General features: G+C 36.3%; 1 protein-coding gene across 4 annotated transcripts in view; it reads right to left on the bottom strand.

Moving 5' to 3' along the window:
* Positions 1 to 3,086: 3,086 nt before the first annotated feature.
* The window catches only part of exoc2 (exocyst complex component 2), a 301,075-nt gene continuing 281,751 nt past the window's right edge, over positions 3,087 to 22,410 (bottom strand). For 2 of the 4 annotated variants that reach the window (XM_039753430.1, XM_039753429.1), the window contains exons 25-28: positions 22,222 to 22,344; positions 13,702 to 13,763; positions 10,152 to 10,211; positions 8,129 to 9,805 (exon numbers count right to left, since the gene is read on the bottom strand). In XM_039753430.1, the coding sequence (XP_039609364.1) occupies positions 9,712 to 9,805; positions 10,152 to 10,211; positions 13,702 to 13,763; positions 22,222 to 22,344 (339 nt within the window). In that variant the 3' untranslated portion in view covers positions 8,129 to 9,711. Of the gene's footprint in view, positions 3,212 to 8,128; positions 9,806 to 10,151; positions 10,212 to 13,701; positions 13,764 to 15,964; positions 16,008 to 22,221; positions 22,345 to 22,410 lie in introns of those variants that run through there. The other 2 variants (XM_039753428.1, XM_039753431.1) reach the window with 2 other exon arrangements.

The following is a 22,410-nucleotide window of genomic DNA, read 5'->3' as shown; positions in this document are numbered from 1 at the left end:
AGTGCCAAGGACTGCTGTCTCAAGGAGTCCTTTTGCTGCAGGACAATGCCAGCCCACACACTGCCAAGAACGCCAAGGCTTGTGTGGAGAAACTGAAGTTTGAGGTATTGCCACATCCTCCTTATTTGGCACTGTGTGATTTCCACCTTTTCGGACCACTAAAAATACATCTGGAAGGTTGTCGATTCAAGACAGATGATGACGTGAAGAAAGTGGTGCACGAGTAGTTGCGAGGACAAGACAAAACCTTTTATTCAACAGGAATCCAGGCACTTCCAGGCAGGTGGCCCAAGTGCACTGAGAAGGGTGGAGACTACACTGAGAAACTGCATTATTAGTTTTGTTAAAGTTTGTTCCATTTTCTAATAAATCCCACTTTCTAACTTTAGCTTGACACCTCCTTGTACAAAAAGCTGCTATACAAAGAAAGAAGCCACTGCTGCTGTATAAAACTACAAAGAAGGGCAAAAAAAGATACAAAAAGAAAAAATACATTTTTAGTAAAGCTTCAACAAACAGGGTGGTACACAGGATTGGGAATTAAAAGTACTGGGATCAATAGGAGGCACTGTTGACACTGGTAATGTAGGTTCAGAGGCCCGAAATGTGCATACCAATTTTCCACACAAAAATCGAGATTTCTAAACAGAAAAACTGATAGGAGAACTTGCATATATCTATGGCAACTCTGAAACACAACATTCTGGAGTAAGTGAAGAATGATGACACCCTTGATAAAATAGGAAAATCAGCCAGACCAGCTAAGTGACGATTCACATGTGTAATAATTCATATCATATCACCAAGCCATTATTAGAATGTGCTTTGATGTGACAAACATTAAACCTCAAAAGTGATAAATATGATGTACATATGCACTCTACTGTAGTTGCTTTTTAACAAGGCCATTGCTGTGTATTTATTTTTACTATTATTTTCTTTGCTATCTCCTCAGTTTTTATAGACTACCTGTTGTCACTGCTCAAGATTATAAACCACTGCAATCAGTTGTTGTCAATAATTGCATTAAGTAAAAACACTGGTGTGATTCACTCCTTGCATATAGAAAGGTCTAAATCCTACACCCTCCAGCCTATTTATAGTTTTATGGTTTAGCACAACATGTTTTGTGTGATGGTGCTTGAAGAGTATGCAAATTGACATATATGAATTGAGCAAGCTTTCAGGGACTATCAGGATTGTTTTGTCTATGATGATGATTTGCTTATAAACTGAATTAGGTTTCTAAGAACAATTCTCTTTGAGCTACGTGCTGAATGAGGCCCAGTATAAAAAAGACAAACACTGTACTTGTTTATATAAAGGATTTAGCAACAGTTCGCTTTCTGGTAACAGACATTTACCACAGGAAACTAACTGGCCGAGAGTTCAGGAATATAGCAGCCAAATTTCATTAGCTGGGAGGCTGCTACACCAGCCAATGAAGGTCTGCAATCTGCCATCTCCTGATCTCGTTGATATGGAACCAGATGAACCTGCTGCCTACCCACCTACTGAGGTGGCTGCCATTCCCACTGTGAGGCAGCCTGAGGATGTGATGCTTCATTTGTGAAATGAATACATAGGTACTGTAGATTTTCTAACTGATTTTTAATCAGAAATTTCTATCAATATCCCCCTGAAAACCCTGAACTCCCAGCTCACTTCTCATCTGCATCTCCAGACTACTCTGGCATAATGGCACATAATAAGGCATCCCAAATTTCAGGCATGGTGTGGCTGATAGTGCTAATGAAATTCACGGCAACAGTTAACAGGTTGTCACTTCCAACATATTTGTGTTTGTTGGTGACTCCTCCAATTAGGTTACCAAGTAAAGATTATTTGCTTTCCTCTACGTCAGAGATGGTAACTTCTATTTTTAAGTCTTCAAAGTTTTGTTTTTTGCCTCTCTTCACTTGCCACCATTGTCTCAACCTTACAGGAAAATCTGTTCATTATATATGTATGAGGTTGATTAGCGTGGAATATATATTGATGTTTTTGCTGTGGCAACTGTGCGGAGTTTGAGGCACATTCACAAGATGAATGTGAGTTACAAAGGATAAATTGCATAAAAATGTGTGCATGCCAGGCTTTATAAGCCAGATTTTTTTTGGTGTAAGCATTTTCCTTTTTTTTGTCATATGCATACCATTACGCTTGAATACATGAAAAGATTTATAAATGAGACCCAGTTAATTTCTTAGAATATGACCGACAATAAAAACGGTGCCTCACAAACTGAACTAGAAAGAACAAACATCATGAGCATTTTTTGAGAGCTGTATTATGGAGTTGCAGAAGACCAGCACAAAAACACCACAGAGATGAATAGAACAAACAGGTTTATAAGTCAGCAACATTCTGATCTGATATCTGACAAGAAGACAATATAAAACAAAAAACAATGTGGGTGAAGACCCCACATCTTATAATGATTTCATCCACATTTTGATTAATGTATCCATTCAGGGTGGCAGGGAGCATTCCATACAGGAATTCAAACAGGGTCAAAGACCTGTGAATGTGTATGTTGTGCTGCAGGGAGAAACCTCACACACTGTGCCAACAATTGTTATCAAATGCTCATGTTACTAATTCATTGTTATCAAATATTTATTTTCACAATCCATTTTCAATTTTCTGAATGTACACTTTAATTATAAGTGTTCTGAAACTAAGCTAAAAAAATCATGCACCAATGGTAAAAAGACAAGACTACTTCTTCATATTTTCCCAATATAATAAGGATTAAGAAATTAATTCTGATGCATTGGTTTATAACTAAGCCTCAGAGCCACTGGTTAAAGTTATCCACCACAAATGCGGATTGTTTCAGTTTCTGTGCCGTCAAATTTACAGCACATGTCTAGTTTAGGGAAGTGACTCCAAACCAACATTTATTTTTAATAAACAGTAACCATGTTATTTATCAATGCAGAGTTGTTCAAACATTTGTTTTATTATTTGGGAAAGAAGTAAAAGTTCTAAACATTTTCTGAATATAATAGGAAATACTGCAGCTGTCAATATATATTGTAACCAGATGTACATCATAAGGTCTTAATTATGATTACAATATGAATTGTCACAAAAAAGTTTAATAATAAATCAGTTTTGTAAATAATACTTTCATTGTTTTGTTGAAGAATTAAGCCTTGGGTGATGAAACATAATTTTCTCTACTGTTGTTACTTGTACAGGATATCTGTAGTCAGGAAAAAACAAAGAAAGGTTAATTGAATTTATAGTGTTCCAAATGCTTCAGTGGTTTGTGGCTGTTATACAATTCTAGATTCACAAGTTCATTTTCTGGCTCGAGGAGTGCATGGGCCCTGTCTACATTTTTCCTGGTGCTTCAGTCTCCTCTCGCATCAAGAACACGAGTATTTAAAGTTAATTGGTGTTTAGTAGGAGTGTGTGTGCCCTCTGAGGCAGCAGCATCCCATTTTTGTCTGGCTCATGCTTTCTTCCAGATTCTGTAACTATGCTTTGGTTACCCATAACTTTCTACTGGGATAAGCAGTTTGAAAATTAGAGGCAGCAACCACTCTAACAGCATCCCAGCCTCTGAGAATCATAAAAATGCATATTCATCTTTAATATACAGTAAATTGCTGTTACAACCCTTCTGTGTTTGGTTTGACTAAAATAAACTTTTACATTTGCCAGAGTCTTATCAATAGTGGAGCTGACAGCATAAACACCAGTGGGCTGCCTGCCTATATACACTTCCAACACCTCCTGAGGTTCTGATCAGACTGACTGTAACCAATGAAAGTAGGCTTAGATTGATTTTAATGTAAGAATGAAAGTGCTTATGTTCAAGCCAACAACTGGAATGCACAGACTTCCACTTTACAGACATTAAGCACAGTCTGAATCTACATCTGGGACAGCACGGTGGCAGTGCTGCTGCCTCACAGTTAGGAGGCCTGGGTTCACTTCCCGCGTGGAATTTGCATGTTCTTCCCATGTCTGCATGGGTTTCCTCCGGGTACTCTGGTTTCCTCCCACAGTCCAAACACATGCAGGTTAGGTGGTTTGGCAATTCTAAATTGTCCCTAGTGTGTGCTTGGTGTGTGTGTCCTGCGGTGGGTTGGCGCCCTGCCGGGGATTGGTTCCTGCCTTGCACCCTGCGTTGGCTGGGATTGGCTCCAGCAGACCCCCGTGACCCTGTGTTCAGATTCAACGGGTTGGAAAATGGATGGATGGATGAATCTACAACTGGATCTTTGTGGCCTAGTTGCTAAGGAGATGGCCTGTCCATTTATGGTTCCACCACAACATCTCATTTTTTTTTTCAGCCACTCATAGGTGGACTTACTCATGTGCTTTGTCCTGCTGCATAACCTAACTGTCTTTGAATTTCAGATCACAGAATAAAGGCTGGTCATTTTCCACCAGTACTTTATGGTAATGAGCTGAATTCATGCTTCACTCAATTATGCTTAAGCATGATTGATGCAGTAATGTATCCCCAGACCATCACACTACTACCCCATTTTTGACTGTGGGCATCATGTGGTTATTGAGGAAAGTTGTTAGCTTATGCCAGGTGCAACAGGACCCAAGCCTTTGAAAATGTTCCATTTTTAAGTCATCAGTCCAAAGAAATTTTTCCAAAGGTTGGGGTAGGCGGTAATCAAGTTTTTTTTTTCCCCCCGCAAAAGTCAGATGAGCTTTTAAGTTCCATTTATATTATTTTCGCCCAGTGTGTGTCTAATGGTGGAATCATGAGTGCTGACATTACCTGAGCGCAAAGAGAGAGAGTCTGCAGTTCCTTAGATGTTTGTTTGGGTTTTTCTGGGACTTCATGAGCTTTTTATGCACTCTGGGGAGTAATTGTGCTAGGCCTGCCACACCTGGGCAGATTTCCATTTGGAGACGATGGCTCTCATAGTGATTTGCTGAAGTCCCATGGTTTAGAGATTGCTTTCCTTTCCAGACTTATAAGTTTCAGTAACTTTCTTAGGTCTTTTGGAATATCTTTTGATCAAGGCATAGTGTGAGACCTTTTGACCAACATCACATTTCTAGAACGTCTGTAAGTGATTAGAATTAGCAGGACTGGCAACAGTCAAGGTGTCTAATCTAATTTAACTAATTGTCATTAAAACTTGGCTAATTAATTGACTGAATGACCGAAGGGGCAATAACGTTTTCACATGTGTGTTATAGGTGTTGGTGAACTTATTTTTTTATAAATAAAATGATCACGTAAAACTGTGCATTGTGTTTACTTAGATTGTCTTTTGTATTATACTGAATTTGTTTGGATAGCAGAAATAACTGAGTGTTATGAATAAGTACAAATAGATGCAATCAGGAAGGGGATAAACACATTTGCACAGCACTGCATCACCCACTGAGGTGCTTTTGAAAATCAAAGCTCAAATAGCCCTGGAAGGGAAAAAAGGCAAAACCACAACAATAGCAATGCTCAAAAATAATGGTAAGATGTATATTTCTTGCATGCTAATATAAAAAAAGACAAGCAAGTGATTTTTTTGGTACAACTTAAATAAAGGTAATGAGTGTCCCAACACACAAACCTTACCACCTACCTTTACCCAAAATGCAATAAAGCTGGGAACCTGTCACACTGCACTAAGAATAGCACAGTTTTTATTCTAGTAATGTTCTGCCAAGAAACATGACTCATAACAGAAATGTGCCACAATCTTTTACAAAATAAGTATTAGAGAAGAGACCAAAAACATGGGAAAATAATTACTATTTATGTCTTACGAGAAACAATATTTCATTGCTTATTTCATTATGAAAATGTTTTGTACGTGTAAATCTTTATAAATCAGATGATAAATTGTTGAGAAAAAACACTAGTATTTTAAAAGGTTCTAAACATACTACACAGGAAGCAACAACATCATTCAAATGTATTATCCTTCAATTCTAATGAAATTAGGAGGAAAAAATACCGTACCAAAACAAAGTGATGAAAACCTATTCCTGCATATATCAAAATGCTATTATCAGTTATTTAGTGGTATTTAAAAGGAAGCTACATTCACAATTGTTTCCTCATTGCTTGTGGGATGAAATATGCATCAGTAGGAAAGTGAACTGTGTACAAATGTAAATGCAGTGATATCACCTATTGCTTTTATTTTTAATTGCAGCTTGCTTGAAACATTCTAAATGAGAAATTAATGTAAAATCTTGCAGATGTTGCATCCAAATAAACAGAATGTGTACATATTAAGACAGAATTTACATTTTCACAGAGTTTAAGGATTACTTTGAAACAAACAGGATATATTGATTAAGGTACAATACTAGCACACTGCATCCAACCAACACTTAAGATGTTTACGGGTTGTGTAACACATGAAAATGTTTATTGTTTTTTCTCATGCTTTGTCTTCTCTCTTTGATGAAGATACATGAAATAATAATAAACCTGTCATCTTTTATATAACTGACAGAAGCAGCTTGTTAATAAAAACATATTGCTTTCATAAAGCCCTTTTTTAAAAAAATAACACAACAGAATTGATTCTGTACAGTAATTTATGCATATATCTGACTCATTTGCTGGTTAAAATGTGTAAAAGAAAATGAGCTGGGTTATATGACATACAGTGCTTGGAACTGATGGGCAATTACAGGAACCAAGGCCGTTAACTACTTGCTTTTATATATTATTTAGGCTTAGTATAAAAAAAGTGCTTTTCCAAGAAACTGGCCTAAATAAACTTACACCTATAGTGTTTATATTGTCTTTCAAAAAAAAATGCACCATGTATATATACACACACAACTCACACACACACACACATGCACATCAGGAAGCATTAGGGATTGTTTATCAGCTTCACCTGATTTAGTGGAAATTAAAATGACAACAGATGCACAGGAAAGACAACAGCAAGACAAACCCCCAAAAGAGAATGGTTTTACAGGTGGTAGCTATAGACAATTGTTCTCTCCTTATCCTCCCTCACTGATTCTTCTCAAGTTTTGTGTTTTCCTAGTGTCCTTGTCACTACTGGTAACATGAGGCGGTACCTGCAGCCGATTCAGGTTGTGCAAGTAGTCCAGTTCTTGGAGGAGATACCAGGAGAAGGGCCATTACTTGAGGAGAGCTGTACACGGCCATTGAAAGGTATCAACCCAGAAGCATGACTGGTATCTGATGCTTTATATGAGGACAAACAGGAAGAGCACTGCTAGAGCCCTAAAAAATGACCTCCAGATGGCTACAGGTTATCTAGACATTAATCTAATTGAGAACCTCTGGGATGTTATGTATCAGTACATCTGACGCCCCCAAGTAGTGCCACAGACTGTCCAGGACGTCACTGATGCCCTTATCCAGGTTTGTGGACAGATCCCCCAGGACATCATTCACTGCCATATCAGAAGCATGCCCAAATGTTAAATGCCAAATTAAATACATTATTACTCAGTAAAGATTTTCCTCGAGTGCTTTGTTTATTGAGATCTGATATATGATTTAAGTGTTCCCTTAATTTCTGAGAAGTGTGTATATATATATATATATATATATATATATATTATATATAATATTCTTTTTATGTCTGAATCACAATCTGATTATTAGGTGGTTACCTACCAAGTAACACTTGTGGCTGGTCAGCCACCTGGCAAATATCCACCACGTCTTCTCAGTTGCGAGAAGAAGCTCATAGATATGTGATACAGTATCTACCAAAAAATACAAAGAGTAAACAACATGTGTTTTGCCCTTACTGGGGCTTATACGCACTTTTGCATCCCCTTACAGGAATTGAACCTCAGATGTCAATGTTTGCTGACTGGCTGACCAACCACAAGTGTTACCTGGCATGAAAACGCCCAATAATCAGATTGCAATTCAGACTTGAAAAGAATGTAATACTCTGAACTTCATCATGCCAAATCAGTGAACCAGCTGCCATGGCATCTATTCAGATGCTATGCCTCAGGCGCTGATGTCCGAGGTTCAAACCCCATAAGGGGCATACACCTGATGAGCCCCAATACGGACGAAACACGTGTCATGTTCTCTTTGTATTATTTGGCAGATACTAAATCACATCTTATATGTATATATAACATATATATGTTTATATATAATAAACAGAAGTCAGTCACAATGCACAATATAAGGTTTAAGAGAAAACACTGTGTAGAACTAAAAAAACAACTATATTAAAAACCAAACTCTCAAAACATTAATCCTTACAAACCAGCATGTTTCATTGAGCTTTTAACAAAGATAATGATTATATAACTTTCAAATAGAATTTAATATTCAGAATATATCCAAACTAAATCAAAATATTAAATTATTAATTTTTTAAACATCTGTGATAAGGCAGTTATTCATCAGTTGAAGAGTAGGATGAAAGGTAATAATGTGATCATTATAATCTCATATAAACTAAAACAATGAGTAAATGCTGGTAACATACAAAATACAAGAAAAGTTCAAAAATACTTATGTCAACCGAGTACTCCTTTGAATAATATACTTCATGCCATTTATTTGATATTCAAGTGACACTGAAAAGCTACAGAAATTAGGACTAAGAAAGAGATTAAAACAAAAGGGATTTGTAGAAAGAAATCTACCCTAATCAGCAATGTATACTGTACAATGCACACTTGCACAATTGGTAGTATAAAACAAAAAAAGTAATTGTATGTCCTTAAATGTGGTATATATATTCGTGGGTCAATCTCAATTTTGGAATTTGAGTCTGAGATTAAACTATTGACAGTGTGCGTGTGTTACCCTTTCCTGTCCAGTCTGTGCTGAATTCCTTAATGACAAAGCTGGTATTTCACTGTTCTAAGTGAAAAAACATTTAGATTTTTTTAAATTAAACACAATGTTTTCCCTGAATTAACTTTTCAATACCATCCAAATTGTAAAATTAAAAACAAATGGTGCATTAATTATAGCTTCTAAGGATAAACAGTGAATGTTATGTTTTAACCAACATGTATTATTATTCACAAGACTGTTTATCAAATAGATAATGCAAATTCTTAAATATACAAATACAGTCATGTAGTTAGTATGTTCTTTGCAGTATTTAATAAAGTAAAGCTAACATTAGTAGTGCAAGGTAAAAATCAAATTGAAGTAAACTAGTGTTCGATTTCTTAAACATTTGAGCCTAACTCTAAAACAAGAATGAACATTTTTCATTTCATTATTCTCCATAATAAATATCAAACATGAAAATGAGCCCATTATAAAGACTTTTAATACATAATGAAGAAAAAATGATTTGTTACACCCTACATCTTCTGTGTATGTATATCACACTCCTTACCGAAAGTCAGTCATTCAGTACAAATAGTAACTTCTGTAACAGAATTGTAATCTGTAAGAATATTTTGGTATCAACATAATAATTGTTTAGTACTAAGAACAGATTTGATCATTTTGTCCAAAGTATAAGCCTGTAATAAGAACATGTTTGCAGAACATTAACTGCAGTTCATCAGTGTGTCTTTAGTGAATAGATAAGTAGATTTCCACATTTAAAACCTAGCTGAACAAAAAATAAAATAAAAAAGTAAAAAAAAAAAAAAAATGAAAAGGGATCAGTAAATGCACACCAATCAAAAAAAAAAAAAAACCCTGAACAGTGTTCTTACTTATAGGGTTTAAAACAAGAACATAAAATTAATTACATGAATTACATGTTTAGATATGTCTCTTCAAGCTTATGTTTTTACTGGGTAGATAGTTGGGGCTTGAAAACACGTCAGTTGCAGATGCATGCTGCTTTTAAACTTGTTCAAGAGTTCTTCTAGTAACCTGTGGGAACACAACAGCGTATTAATTTTGAATACAGCCCAATAAATAATGCAGTAACATGTGCAGTATCTGTACTTGACAAAGTTTGCTTCAGAAGACAAAAATTATACTATGCATGTTTTTAAATAGCTCTCAGACAGCTTTTAAACTTGAATTACATGTCTCTGATGTTATTAAAAAGAAATAAGCATGGAAATATGCATGTATTGCATGTTTTAAATTACTATTAAAATAATGGGATGTATAAACTTACCAACAAGGAAGTTCTTACAAACATTATACTGCTACAAAACTGTATTTTGGTTTACACATAGAGATATGACCATGATTTAACAGTTTAACATACTTTTTGTCTGTTCCACTCTGTAGCTGAGGCAAAGCTTCAAGAGCCTGTTTAAAGCTGTGACTGTGAGGGAAGGAAAAAAAAGATATCAGAAATGGGTATGGCAAAACATAAACAGAATCAGAATGCCTAAAATCAAAATGTTACATGTAAACAAATACTTCAAAGATTAATTTAAAATATTATTTACAGGAGTACCACAACTTCATTTCAGACTGGAAATTGTCAAATACCATTAAAATGTACATGTAAATGTATTTCCTAGCCAAAATGCAAGACTTGGACCTTGGAGGTATTGACAATCTAGGCACCCTAGGACAGATCTGCTTAAAGATGCCTTTAGCTATTATTAGGATTGGAGAATAATAGTACAATGTCTTACTGAACTCAATACTGAATTTTATTTTCTTTGAAACCTTTGCGGATTAAAGTTAAGCTTTCCTTTTCTTTAAGGCAATGCACATTAATACATTACTATTTACTTACATTGCCACTTATAGGAGCTTTAAAAACTTTATTTGAAAGAAAAAAAAAACTATTTACTGTATGTACTATATGTCTAGATATTTACATTTTATATATATCGCATTGTCTTGAGCTTGTTTTTTAAAATATTCTAATTAGTACAGCAAATAAACTGCTCTGAAAAGGTCTCTCTGAATGCTGAATTATGAGTCAAACTTGTTTTTAATATGACCATAAGCTTTTTTTTTTTTTATATAAATCTTTACAAATAGGTCCTAATCCAAACACAAATGGATAACACATTTTTTGAAACACCTCACCCAAGTTACTGAATATAGGGCTACACTAATTTTACAATGAAGCTTTGTAAACCTCAAGCCATGAAAGGCTGCATTTTTTAAAAGAAAAAAGAACTATTTTCATTTAGAGGTAGAAGGTCTACCAAAACCCAAGTTCTGGAAAAAGAGTTTCGTTTCCCAGTTGCATGTTAGGAGTTAATGTGGCTTAACTGGAACACAGAAGAAGAGGCTAACCTCAGAGTTAAATTGTGATCTAGCATACAGCTGTTCACAACAAAAATATAAATACAGGCAGTCCCAGGGTTACATATGAGATAAGGACTGTAGGTTTGTACTTAAGTTGAATTTGTATGTAAGTCGGAACAGGTACATTATTTTAATAAATGCTATTGTTGACCAACTGTAACCAACTGCTCTGCCAATAAATGGAGTTTCACCTCTTTCTGACCTTTTTATTATTTCTACTTTAATTTCAATGGTGATGATTTTTCTCTTCTTTACTGTATCACGAGCAATTCCATCAGATTTGTGTTTCAGAGACATTTGTGAAGGGTGAGCTCTTCTGCACAGCACTGTACACACTATCACAGCAGAAAGGTACCCGTCATCAACGCGTCTGGTGTACTGAACGAGAGACAACTTCCTGCTATGTGTGTAACGGTACAAGCAGGCTTGCTATTGAGAATGAATGGGGGCGGCAAGGAGGGGTTCATCAATCGCCCACCACACGGTCACCTCCACTACAGTATGCTGCCTGCAGCGTCCGCCTACCGAGAACGAACACGGTGCGGCCACAGGTGGGGGCAGTGAATCGCCCACCACCGCCCCCATTCAACAGGAAGCCATCCGAGGCACACTACAATGCTACCCCCCGCCACCCCATTCACCCTCAATGGCCTCCATTCAGCCACAACTGGGTGAACGCTTGCAGCATTACAACCTGCCCACCAAGAACGAACGGGGCAGCCGTGTGTGATGGGCGGGCAGTGAAATGCCCCCCTCCGCTCCATCCAGCCCTGCGCCTAGTCAGGAGCAGTAGCTGCTCTGGTGTAGTCGGCGGGCAGTGATCCGCCCCATCAAGCCTCTGTCTTGCACATGAGCGATAGCTGTGGCCCTAGTGACTATGAACCATGAGTCACCGCTTGCCACCAGGGGCCAACCAGAGGGACACTACACTGCGCGAGCAGCAAAATCAGTCCTTTCAAGCCACCGCTTGCAGCGTCCCCAGGTCGAAGATGATAGAGTGGCAGTTACTGAGGCACATGCGTCGCAGCTGTGGTCCCGTTCGTAAGTCATATGTCGGATGTCCATAACCTGGGGACTACCTGTATTGATGATGACGGTGAGCATACTGTAATATAAAAAGTCATGTGGTAGAAGCCTACTGTGATTTTTGAGTTGATACTATCAGAAATGAATTCATTCAGTATGTCATTAAATAAACTTTTGCTGTTTTTCTTTATAATGTTCTTGAGGTCTTTAATGTAGTTTGACTTTCTACACTAACACTCAGTTGTTTGTGCAGAGTTTTCCTTCATTTTTGTGGCTAAAACAAATATCCTTTTCAACCTTATAGTAATATGACCAATGTATGAATAGGAAAATGTCAGAGACATTGAGTACAGGGAAAAAACAACCTCTGATCTTGTCATTGTAGCAGATACAAATTTTGTTTCCTAAATTTAGTTCAAAGTGCACATTTGCTAAGCAAAGCATGTTGCTAGCATTTTTGCAGAACAAACAGCTTTAACAGAGTATGGAAGAGTGCTAACATACATTTTCACCATGCAAAGCCATCTTTTGGCATTGGTGTTCTAAAAGATGTAAAACAAAACAAACTGGAAATGGAAAACAGTTTAAGGAATCTGCTTGCTAATATCACTTTGAATCTAGCTTCACTCTACAGTAATTCCATGAATGGAATGCAGGTAGGCAAATGAAAACTATTTTGTTTTATATTCATAAACTATAACCTAAATTACTGTACACTTGAAAAAATGCCTACACATCAAACTGTTCACTTACACTAGAAGACACTTGACACTAAATAACAAAAATATGCATTGATTTACAGCATTGCAAATCAAGTACAATTTTTAGAAAAGTTTACCTTGAAAGATTTTCACAAACCATGGGAAAATTTCTTTTTAATATAGCTTGTGATCTAGGAAAAACTAACTCATTAAGTAAGGTGTTACCTTTAATTAAATATCAGTTTTAAAACTTTCTAACCTTAAAATTATGCATTTCTCTTCTTAAAAGATAACAGGAGTGCCAATTTTTATTATGATTCTACTCTACACAACTTGTGCAATCTGTGCACAAAATTCAATTTAAACTTTCTTCACTGTAACAGAAATAAAAGTTTCTTGTTACTTCTCTTTAAAGGTACAAAGAAACACCCTTATGCAAAATTATATTGCACATTCTAAAAAAAAAATCCCATATATCATAAAAGTAAAGCCAAATGATTACACAAAAGTAATACATTTTAAACAAGTATTAATGACAGCCATTAAATGATAAATAGATTGAATTAAGCACTTTCTGTGAATAAGTACCCCCCTGCAGTAGAACACTTGGTACCAGAGCAGGGTTAATTCCCACTGACACTAATTAGTGGTCATAACTGTCTTTAGCCAATGCCACATGAATACTATTATTTCATTGGTGAAAATCAACATTTAGTAAAACCAGCCTTTAAAAGACTTACGTGTGACTGCAGTTTTCACCCAAATTCATGTCTATATTTGTGCACTTGTTTTTATTACACTGAATTAAGAACTTACATGCTTTCAGAAGAAAGGTACGATGCAATGGCATCTTTCAGGGCACATATTTCCAGCCTTGCCTATAAATGTAAACAAATGGAAAACAATATTATACCATGCTTTCATATTTTAACATTAGAATTACCAAAGCCGAAAGCACAGGTGTTTATTTGATATTTGGACTAAAGTCTTCACACATTATACACTTCATGTCATTATTAGTATAACATGGAAGAAGTTTCTGCTTTAGGTATGTGTTCAGCATTTCTTGCCTCACATTTCTTTTCATCCTACACTTACCCAGATCTTTGTAGATATGGAACACACATGAAATGCATGTATTCCAAATAACAATATACTGTATTATTTACCCTAAACAACTCCAGGAACCTGGAGATTGCATGCTCAATTGGGTTAAGATCAGGTGACTGACTTGGCTATTCAAGAATTTACCACTTCTTTGCTTTAATGATCTCCTGGGTTGCTTTGGCTGTATATTTTGGGTCATTGCCCATCTGTATCATGAAATGCCGCCCAATCAATTTGACTGCATTAAGCTGGATTTGAGCAGAGAGTATGTCTCTGAACACCTCAGAATTCATTCGGCTGCTTCTGTCCTGTGTCACACCATCAATAAACACTAGTGTCCCAGTGCCACTGGCAGCCATGCATGCCCAAGCCATCACACTGCCTCCACCGTGTTTTACAGATGATGTGGTATGCTTTGGATAATGAGCTGTTCCACGCCTTCTCCATACTTTTTTCTTGCCATCATTCTGGTAGAGGTTGATCTTGGTTTCATCTGTCCCAAGAATGTTTTTCCCGAACTGTGCTTGCTTTTTTAGATAATCTTTAGAAAAGTCCAATCTAGCCTCTCTATCCCTGAAGCTTATGAGTAAGCTTGCACCTTGCAGTGCACCCTCTGTATTTACTTTCATGCAGTCTTCTCTTTATGGTAGACTTGGATATCGATACGCCTTCCCCTGGAGAGTGTTGTTCACTTGGTTGGCTGTTGTGAAGGGGTTTCTCTTCACCATGGAAATGATTATGCGATCATCCACCACTGTTGTCTTCCGTGGACGTCCAGGTCTTTTTGCGTTGCTGAGTTCACCAGTGCTTGCTTTCTTTCTCAGGATGTACCAAAGTGTAGATTTTGCCACTCATAATATTGTAGCAATTTCTCGGATGGGTTTTTTCTGTTTTTACAGTTTAAGGATGGCTTCTTTCACCTGCATGGAGAGCTCCTTTGACCGCATGTTGTCTGTTCACAGCAAAATCTTCCACGTGCAAGCACCACACCTCAAATCCACTCCAGGCCTTTTATCTGCTTAATTGATAATGACATAACAACGGACTTGCCCACACCTGCCCATGAAATAGCCTTTGAGTCAATTGTCCAATTACTTTTGAGCCCCTGAAATGAAGGGATTGTGTTAAAAAAATGCTTTCGTTGCCTCACATTTTTATGTAATTGTTTTGTTCACCCCACTGAATTAAAGCTGAAAGTCTGCACTTCAACTGCATCTGAGTTGTTTCATTTAAAATTCATTGTGGTAATGTACAGAACCAAAATTAGAAAAAAAGTTGTCTCTGTCCAAATATTTATAGACCGAACAGTAGTAACCTGAGGTTACTTTTGGTATGCAACTCAACATTAAGGTGGCCATTTAAATTAATGGAGGAAAAAGTAAATTTTAAGGAATTATTTCATATTTTTTGTAAAAATGTGTTATTACTTTTAACTGTTAACTAACCATTATTTCATATAATGTATACTGCTGTAATAAATAAGTTTTGCTGATAATGTATAGTGTATGTTCAAAAATTAAAAAAAAAAGGTTTGGGGTTTAGTCATTTAGAATCATAATTAGCAGTGTTAAGTGACAAAATTTGTCAAAACTTTCTTCACAGCAAATATGCTGTATTTGCTGGTGATCTTGTTCGTCAAATATTTTCGCAGTTCAACCAGCTTAGACGAACATTTTTTTTTTCCCCAGTGACCCGTGATGCTTTGCAAGGGCAGCTTGACATCACAGAGCAACAGCAGCCATGCGCAAAACTACATTAACTGACAATAATAAGAATATTATGAGTACTACCACTGGATATATAATACTGATCCCTGTGCTCTAGGTCAGTTTCTCATTAGCACCACATAGCTACTTATACATGCATTGCAGCTATCAGTCAAAACAAGCCTTAAAGGAGCCGTTCCCCCTCCACACATTAGAATCAGCTCTGGTAAAATAACAACAATAAAAAAAGATTAACTACTACTTACAAGACATTCCTATCTTCTTGATGGGAGAAAAAGTGAAAAGTATCTAAGCGAAAATAAAAAAAAGACATTCCAGTAATGGCTATAGCTGTGACTTTGAACGATGGAAACTGCCAGTTTCTCTATAAATGCACAACACTGTTTATTCAATAACTGCTATTTTGTGACCATTTTTTGTATTTTGTTCAGGTGTGCTGTCTGTATATTTTGTAGTTAGGGGCACGGTGGCACAGTGGTTAGCCAGACTACTTCACAACTTATGGCACATTTTTGGTCACAATAATAGTCAAGCATAGTTGGCACATGCTTCAGAACCCCTCAGGGACACTTAAAAGACCATTAAAACATTAAAAGTTAAAAGTAACAACCCCAAATCTAAAAAAGTTGGGATGCCGTGTAAAATGTAAATAAAAACAGAATCCAATGATTTGCAAATCTCATAAAACTATATTCTATTCACAACAGAACACAGAAAACATTTCAAATATTAAAGTAAAAAAAATGTACAATTTTAAGAAAAAAATAAGATAATTTTGAATTTAATGGCAGGCAGCAACACCTCTCAAAAAAGTTGGGAGAGGGCCATTTTTTATCATTGTGTAGTATCCCCTCTTCTTTTAATAACAGTCCATAAGTGTCTGGGAACTGAGGAGACAAGTTGCTGGACTTTTGGGAGAGGAATGTTGTCCCATTCTTGTCTGATACAGGATTCTTGCTGCCCAACAGTTCTGGGTCGTCTTGGTGGTATTTTTCGCTTCATGATGTGCCAAATATTTTCAGTTGGTGAAAGGTCTTGACTGCAGGCAGGCCAGTTCCACACCCAGACTCTTTTCCTACGAAGCCATGCTGTTGTAATAGATGCAGCACGCAGTTTAGCTTTGTTATGCTGAAATATGCAAAGACTTCCCGGAAAAAGACCTTGTCTGGATGGCAACATATGTTGCTCTAAAACCTGTACTGTAAATACCTTTCAGCCTTAATGGTGCCTCTAATGCAGCCCCATACCATCAGTGATGAGCACTATTAAAGTGAGCACTGGTAAGCTGGATTATGCTTCTCCTCTTTAGTCCGGAGGATGCAACGTCCTTTTTTTCTTAAAGAATTAAAACTTTCGATTTGTCAGACCACAGAACAGTTTTCCACTTTGCCTCAGTTCATTTAAATAAGCATTGGTCCAGAGAAGATAGTGGCTTTTCTGGATCATGTTCACATGGGGCTTCTTCTTTGCATGATTGAGCTTCAACCTAAATTTGTCAATGACAATGTCACGATTTCTATGACATAATCATACCTGTTTTTAATGCAGTGCTGCCTGAGGACTATAAAATCGCAGGCATCCAATATTGATTTTTTGTTTCGTCCCTTGCACACAGAGATTTCTCTAGATTCTCAGACTCTTTTGATCACATTTTGTATTACAGATGATGAAATATTCAAAGTCTTCGCTATTTTATGTTGAGGAAAATTATTCTGAAATTGTTCCACAATTTATAGACACAGTTTTATGCAGATTGGTGAACCTCTGCCCATCTTTACTTCTGAGAGACTCTGCCTCTCTAGATTTGCTCTACCCAATCATGTTACTGACCTGTTTCCAATTAACCTAACAAGTTGCAACATGTTCTCCAGCTGTTTCTTTTTAGTACTGCTTACTTTTCCAGGCTTTTGTTGCCCCCATCCCAACTTTCTGGAGATGTGTTACTGCCCTCAATGTTGAGACAAATATTAACATCAGAAATCCTAAGTAATCAACCACAATGAGAAAAAAGGTAAATAGAAGACTGCTAAGAATAAAATAATGTTGACTGGACAGAAGCTACAGATTACTACAGTACATCTCTGAAAGCATCATATTCAAACGCTAAAAAAGGAGAACTCTAACATATTAACAACAGTGGCAGATTTAATTTAAATAACATATAAAACTCAAGTTTCATTCACAATTCGTAATGTAAAAGGGAATAATTTAATGTATTGCTTTTTCCCACTTTCATAGGTGCAGAAAAGATCACATTATAAATTTAAACCTTGTCATTGTTGATTCCCAGCAACAGATTTCTATCCAAACTTTGTTGCTTTCTGGTATTTCATTTTTGCCAAAGTGAACTGATTAAAAAATGTAAATATCTGATGCAGTTACTCACACAATTTTTTTTTTTAATAGACCTAAGTCACAAGTACATATATGACAATGAAATTAAATACAAACACTGAAAAATGTTCCAACCTAAGAATTCAGACCTGTGAACTCCATATTTATTGAAAAGCCTTTAATATAACCTGCAATCAGAAGTTCATCTAAGACAATGCTTACGAACAATAAACATTGCAAGTTTTGCATAAAAATAGGCTTTCTAATTTTGTTACTGTTTCCCAAGCCATTAGAAGTCAGTATGATGTGGCCTTGCAAAGGTACAAGCAAGTATGGTTCTATCCAGTACAGCTCTATGTTTGGGGAGCATGCAGAAGTTCCACGGTGAGGGAATCATACCTATACAGCACCAGGACTTTAAATTGTCAGTGAATAATTTGTAAGTGGTTGCCCCAGATTAGCAAGAAATAATTGGGGGCCCTAAAGGCAAGATTTTCTTTGAACTTTGTGTTAGTAAGTAACTGTTAGACAAGGACTCAGCTGATAGGTAGAAGGAAATTCAGAGTTTTGAGAAGGAATGTGGTTTGTTTAGGAGATGATCAGGTCAAAGAAGTCTGTAGTAACTAGACCAGCAATCGCATGGGGTAGACAGGGGCATTTATGTTTAGTTATTGCTTGAAATATTAGGCTTTGTTGTTTGGTCATTGTGTGAGGTAGAGGTAGCCTAGTGGTTTTTGGGGGTGTATTGGGGCGTCCTTTGATAGACGATAGTTTTCAGTCGGCAACATGTCTTAGTCTGGTGAGCACCAAGGTTTCGCTGTCTAAGCATTCTTCAAAAACAACAAATCCATCATCACTACGCAACGTGCCTTCTGAAAGCCCTTCAGCATTCTTCCTAACAGTGACGTCCCAAATTGGAAAACAATTCTTCAGTGGGTGGCTAAATTTAGACAGATGGGAACGACATTGAACAGAAAATCTCCGGGCTGCCCTCAGACTGTACGAATGCCTAAGAACATACAAGCTATAAGGGCATCAATTTTTCAGTCTCTTAGGCGTTCAGCATGCAAACATGCTTGTGCCTTAGGCATTTCCAACATGTCTTTGAGGAGGATTTTGCAGGAGGACTTTAATTTCCATCCATACAAAATAATGGTAATGCAGGAACTCACTGAGAGAGACTGGGAGAACCGTAGAGAGTTGTGTGTGAACATTCTGCAAACTGTTCATCAAGATGCCATTGCCATGTGCAGTGACGAGGCACAGTTCCATTTGATGTGTTGCGTAAATAAGCAAAACTTTCACAATTGGGCTGAAACGAACCCTCATGAACTTCCTCAGAGACCCCTGTACAGTGAGCGTGTTACAGAATTTGGCATTGTGGACCCTTACTTTTTTGGGGGTTTGGGGAGACTGTTACTGTCACTTCAGAATGATACATTGAAATGCTAGAGAATTTTTGTGGCCCCAACTGGAAGAAATGGATGTGGTGGATGCCTAGTTTCAACTGGATGGCTCATACGGTGCGAAGATCCATGCAAGTTTTGTGGGAGAGGTTTCCGGAGAAGCTGATCTCCCTACGCGGCAATGTAGGGTGGCCTTCATGTTTGCCTGATCTCACTCTATGCGATTTCTTCTTGTGGGGATATCTCAAGTCAAAGGTATAAACACACCAACCTCAAAACCTTGAAGCCTTCAAGTAGGCTATTCGCAATGAGATCACCAGTATTCCCCTTGAAATGGATGAACGAGTCATGCGAGCATTCACAAATCCTGAAGAGTATATTGCTAATAATGGCCACCACCTTAAAAAATGCATTTTTAAAACACAGTGAAAAAAAATCCATTTTGAATACCCTTGTACTGTGTCGTAATTAAATTTATTTGGTTTTGTAGCATTTTTGTAGAATAAATGTGGTACTTCTTTTTGGCTCACCCTGTTCAGTATAAACCTTTCATCAATTAATGTATTGTTATTTTCTGGTTGTGGGAGGCCTATATCTAACTGCAGTACATATTTTTTAAATATAAATAAAAAATCCTTACATATAAATTAAACAAAAAGAAAATGAAATTAAAAAATATTTAAAAAAAAATTTCCAATGAAAAACATGATAAAGTTCGCCAGCATCACACACCACCAGGTAACATGACAATGAGTCCTTGGCTGGGAGTTCAAAAACTTGTACTGTGAAGCTGTTGATCTGATGAATAAAAGTGCAGAGTATACAAGTTGAAATAACCTCTATCAATTTAATTTTGAAAGTGTCAATCAATAATTTCTTTTAAGACAGTTTCATAAATTTCCAGTTTTTAAAATTTCAAGATAGTGCAATGAAAATGGAAATTTTCTAATAAATCTCATCAGTTATTTCATGAAGACAGGCTGACAGATAAACAGGTCAGCAGATATAATGTTGCACCTTATGTGAATACACATAAAAACATTAGAATTCTAAATCTTGTAGTAACGTTACTATCAAGAGTGCTAAACATTATTTTCCAAGTTATTCTTATATATTTCAGAATTTACTATTATTATTATTATGTAGAAAGGTTGAGCTGGTGACAACTCAGAGCAAAATAATTTTTGGTCTAGTGCCTGTTCCCATTTTCTCCATCCACCTTAATGGCATGTCCCAAACATCTTGTTTGCTTGCAGCTCTTCACTCTTGCTCTAACCATTCTTACCGATTTTTGAGCATCAGTTTCACACCTCTTGAAAAAGTACTGCTAATGTATTTAAAAAGGTCAAAACTCTTTAATTATTATATGCTATGACAGTACCTTAATCGTGGGTGTTAATATGTGTAGACAGAAAACAGCACAACAAACACATATTGATTATCTACGTGCTTGTGATGGAAATCTGCCTAAGATAGTAAAGAGCAAATCTGCAGTGAGTAGTTTTTTTTTGCTGTGTCTCTTATAATTCAATAACTAAAATATGAAGCCAAATGAAACAGACATGTGTGCAAGCAACCTTACACAATGGAGATAGGCAGCATATGTTTAAATTTAGAGCTTGATACCATTATCATTGGTTAACTCTTTTATTAAATTATTTTTTAAATGTTTTAAATTGATTTTACTTTTAGAAAAAAATATCTATATTATGAATACTGACTTATACAACAATAAATATTACATTACATACAAACAAATTAAACAAACCAGAATTCAACACCCACTTGAGAAAAAGAGATTAGAGCCAACATCTTTAAAGGCAACAAAGAAGGGAGAATGTCCTTTTCCCCAAATGAAGTGCTTATTATTAAATTTTTTTAATTAGATCTTGCCATATTTTAAAAAAAGGTTTGAACAGATCCTCAAAGTGAGAATTAGATTTTTTTCTAATTTCAAATAGTTTAGAACATCAAATACCCATTGACCTATAACAGGTGGGCTGGGATTCTTCCAGTTGCACAACATAAGTGTGATAAAGATAATTACAATCCGTTTGTCCTTCTCTACTTAAGCACATCTGGGAGTACACCAAACACTGCTACTAATGGGTTAGGAGTGATTGTGACACCAAGGCTGTCTGATAGGCATTCAAAGCTTTTTGTCCAGAATTATGTTTATTTGGTACCCCAAAACATGTGGTGCAGTGATGCTGGAGCTAGATTGCAACATTCATAGGTCAAATCATGGCTTAGGTACATTTTGGAAATTTTAAATGAGATAAATATGATTGATAAAAAAGATTGTAAGTCGAATTACTGAATGCTTATCGGTTAACTCTTGCAAAAAAATGTCTACCGGTTTTCATAGGGGCAAAGTGTAGTTTAATATGGCGCACAAAGGTCAGCTCGTAAATTCTGCAGAAAAAAGTAAAAACATGAACATTTTCTGCCCCACAAGCCACTAAAAAACCAAAATTTATTTCATGTTAAATGATGAAATTACTCAGAACTGAAGCATTTATTATTCTGCAGAGAGATTAAATAACGCATGAGTCTAATTTTTTATATACATTTTTAAAATACTGCACCTTGATGAAATTGTGTATTTTATTTTTTCATATTAAAGGTTTTTCACTTGTGAAGATTTTTTTTTTTACACAAATCTACTTTTTAAGGTGAAATTCTTAAAGAACATCTTGTATGAAATTACTATTTTCGCTTGGTCCCATTATAATCAGTTCAATCATCTCAATCCAGCATACCTGCAAAGCGCCATTCTTACTGAAAGAAGAAACACACTGCATTAACCGACTCATTTCTTCTGCAACAGCTTCCACAATTCGGGATATCACTCTTAGAACCAATTCCTTAGAGACTGCAAATACCTAAATGAAAAAAAAAATAATACTGAATGAAATATATTGTCAGAATATGGAACACATTCTTAACAG

This window comes from Polypterus senegalus, chromosome 5 (assembly GCF_016835505.1).
Source record: "Polypterus senegalus isolate Bchr_013 chromosome 5, ASM1683550v1, whole genome shotgun sequence".
Taxonomy (NCBI): Eukaryota; Metazoa; Chordata; class Cladistia; order Polypteriformes; family Polypteridae; genus Polypterus; species Polypterus senegalus.
Note: the sequence above shows the minus strand (reverse complement) of the source record. Positions and strands in the feature narration are given on the sequence as shown.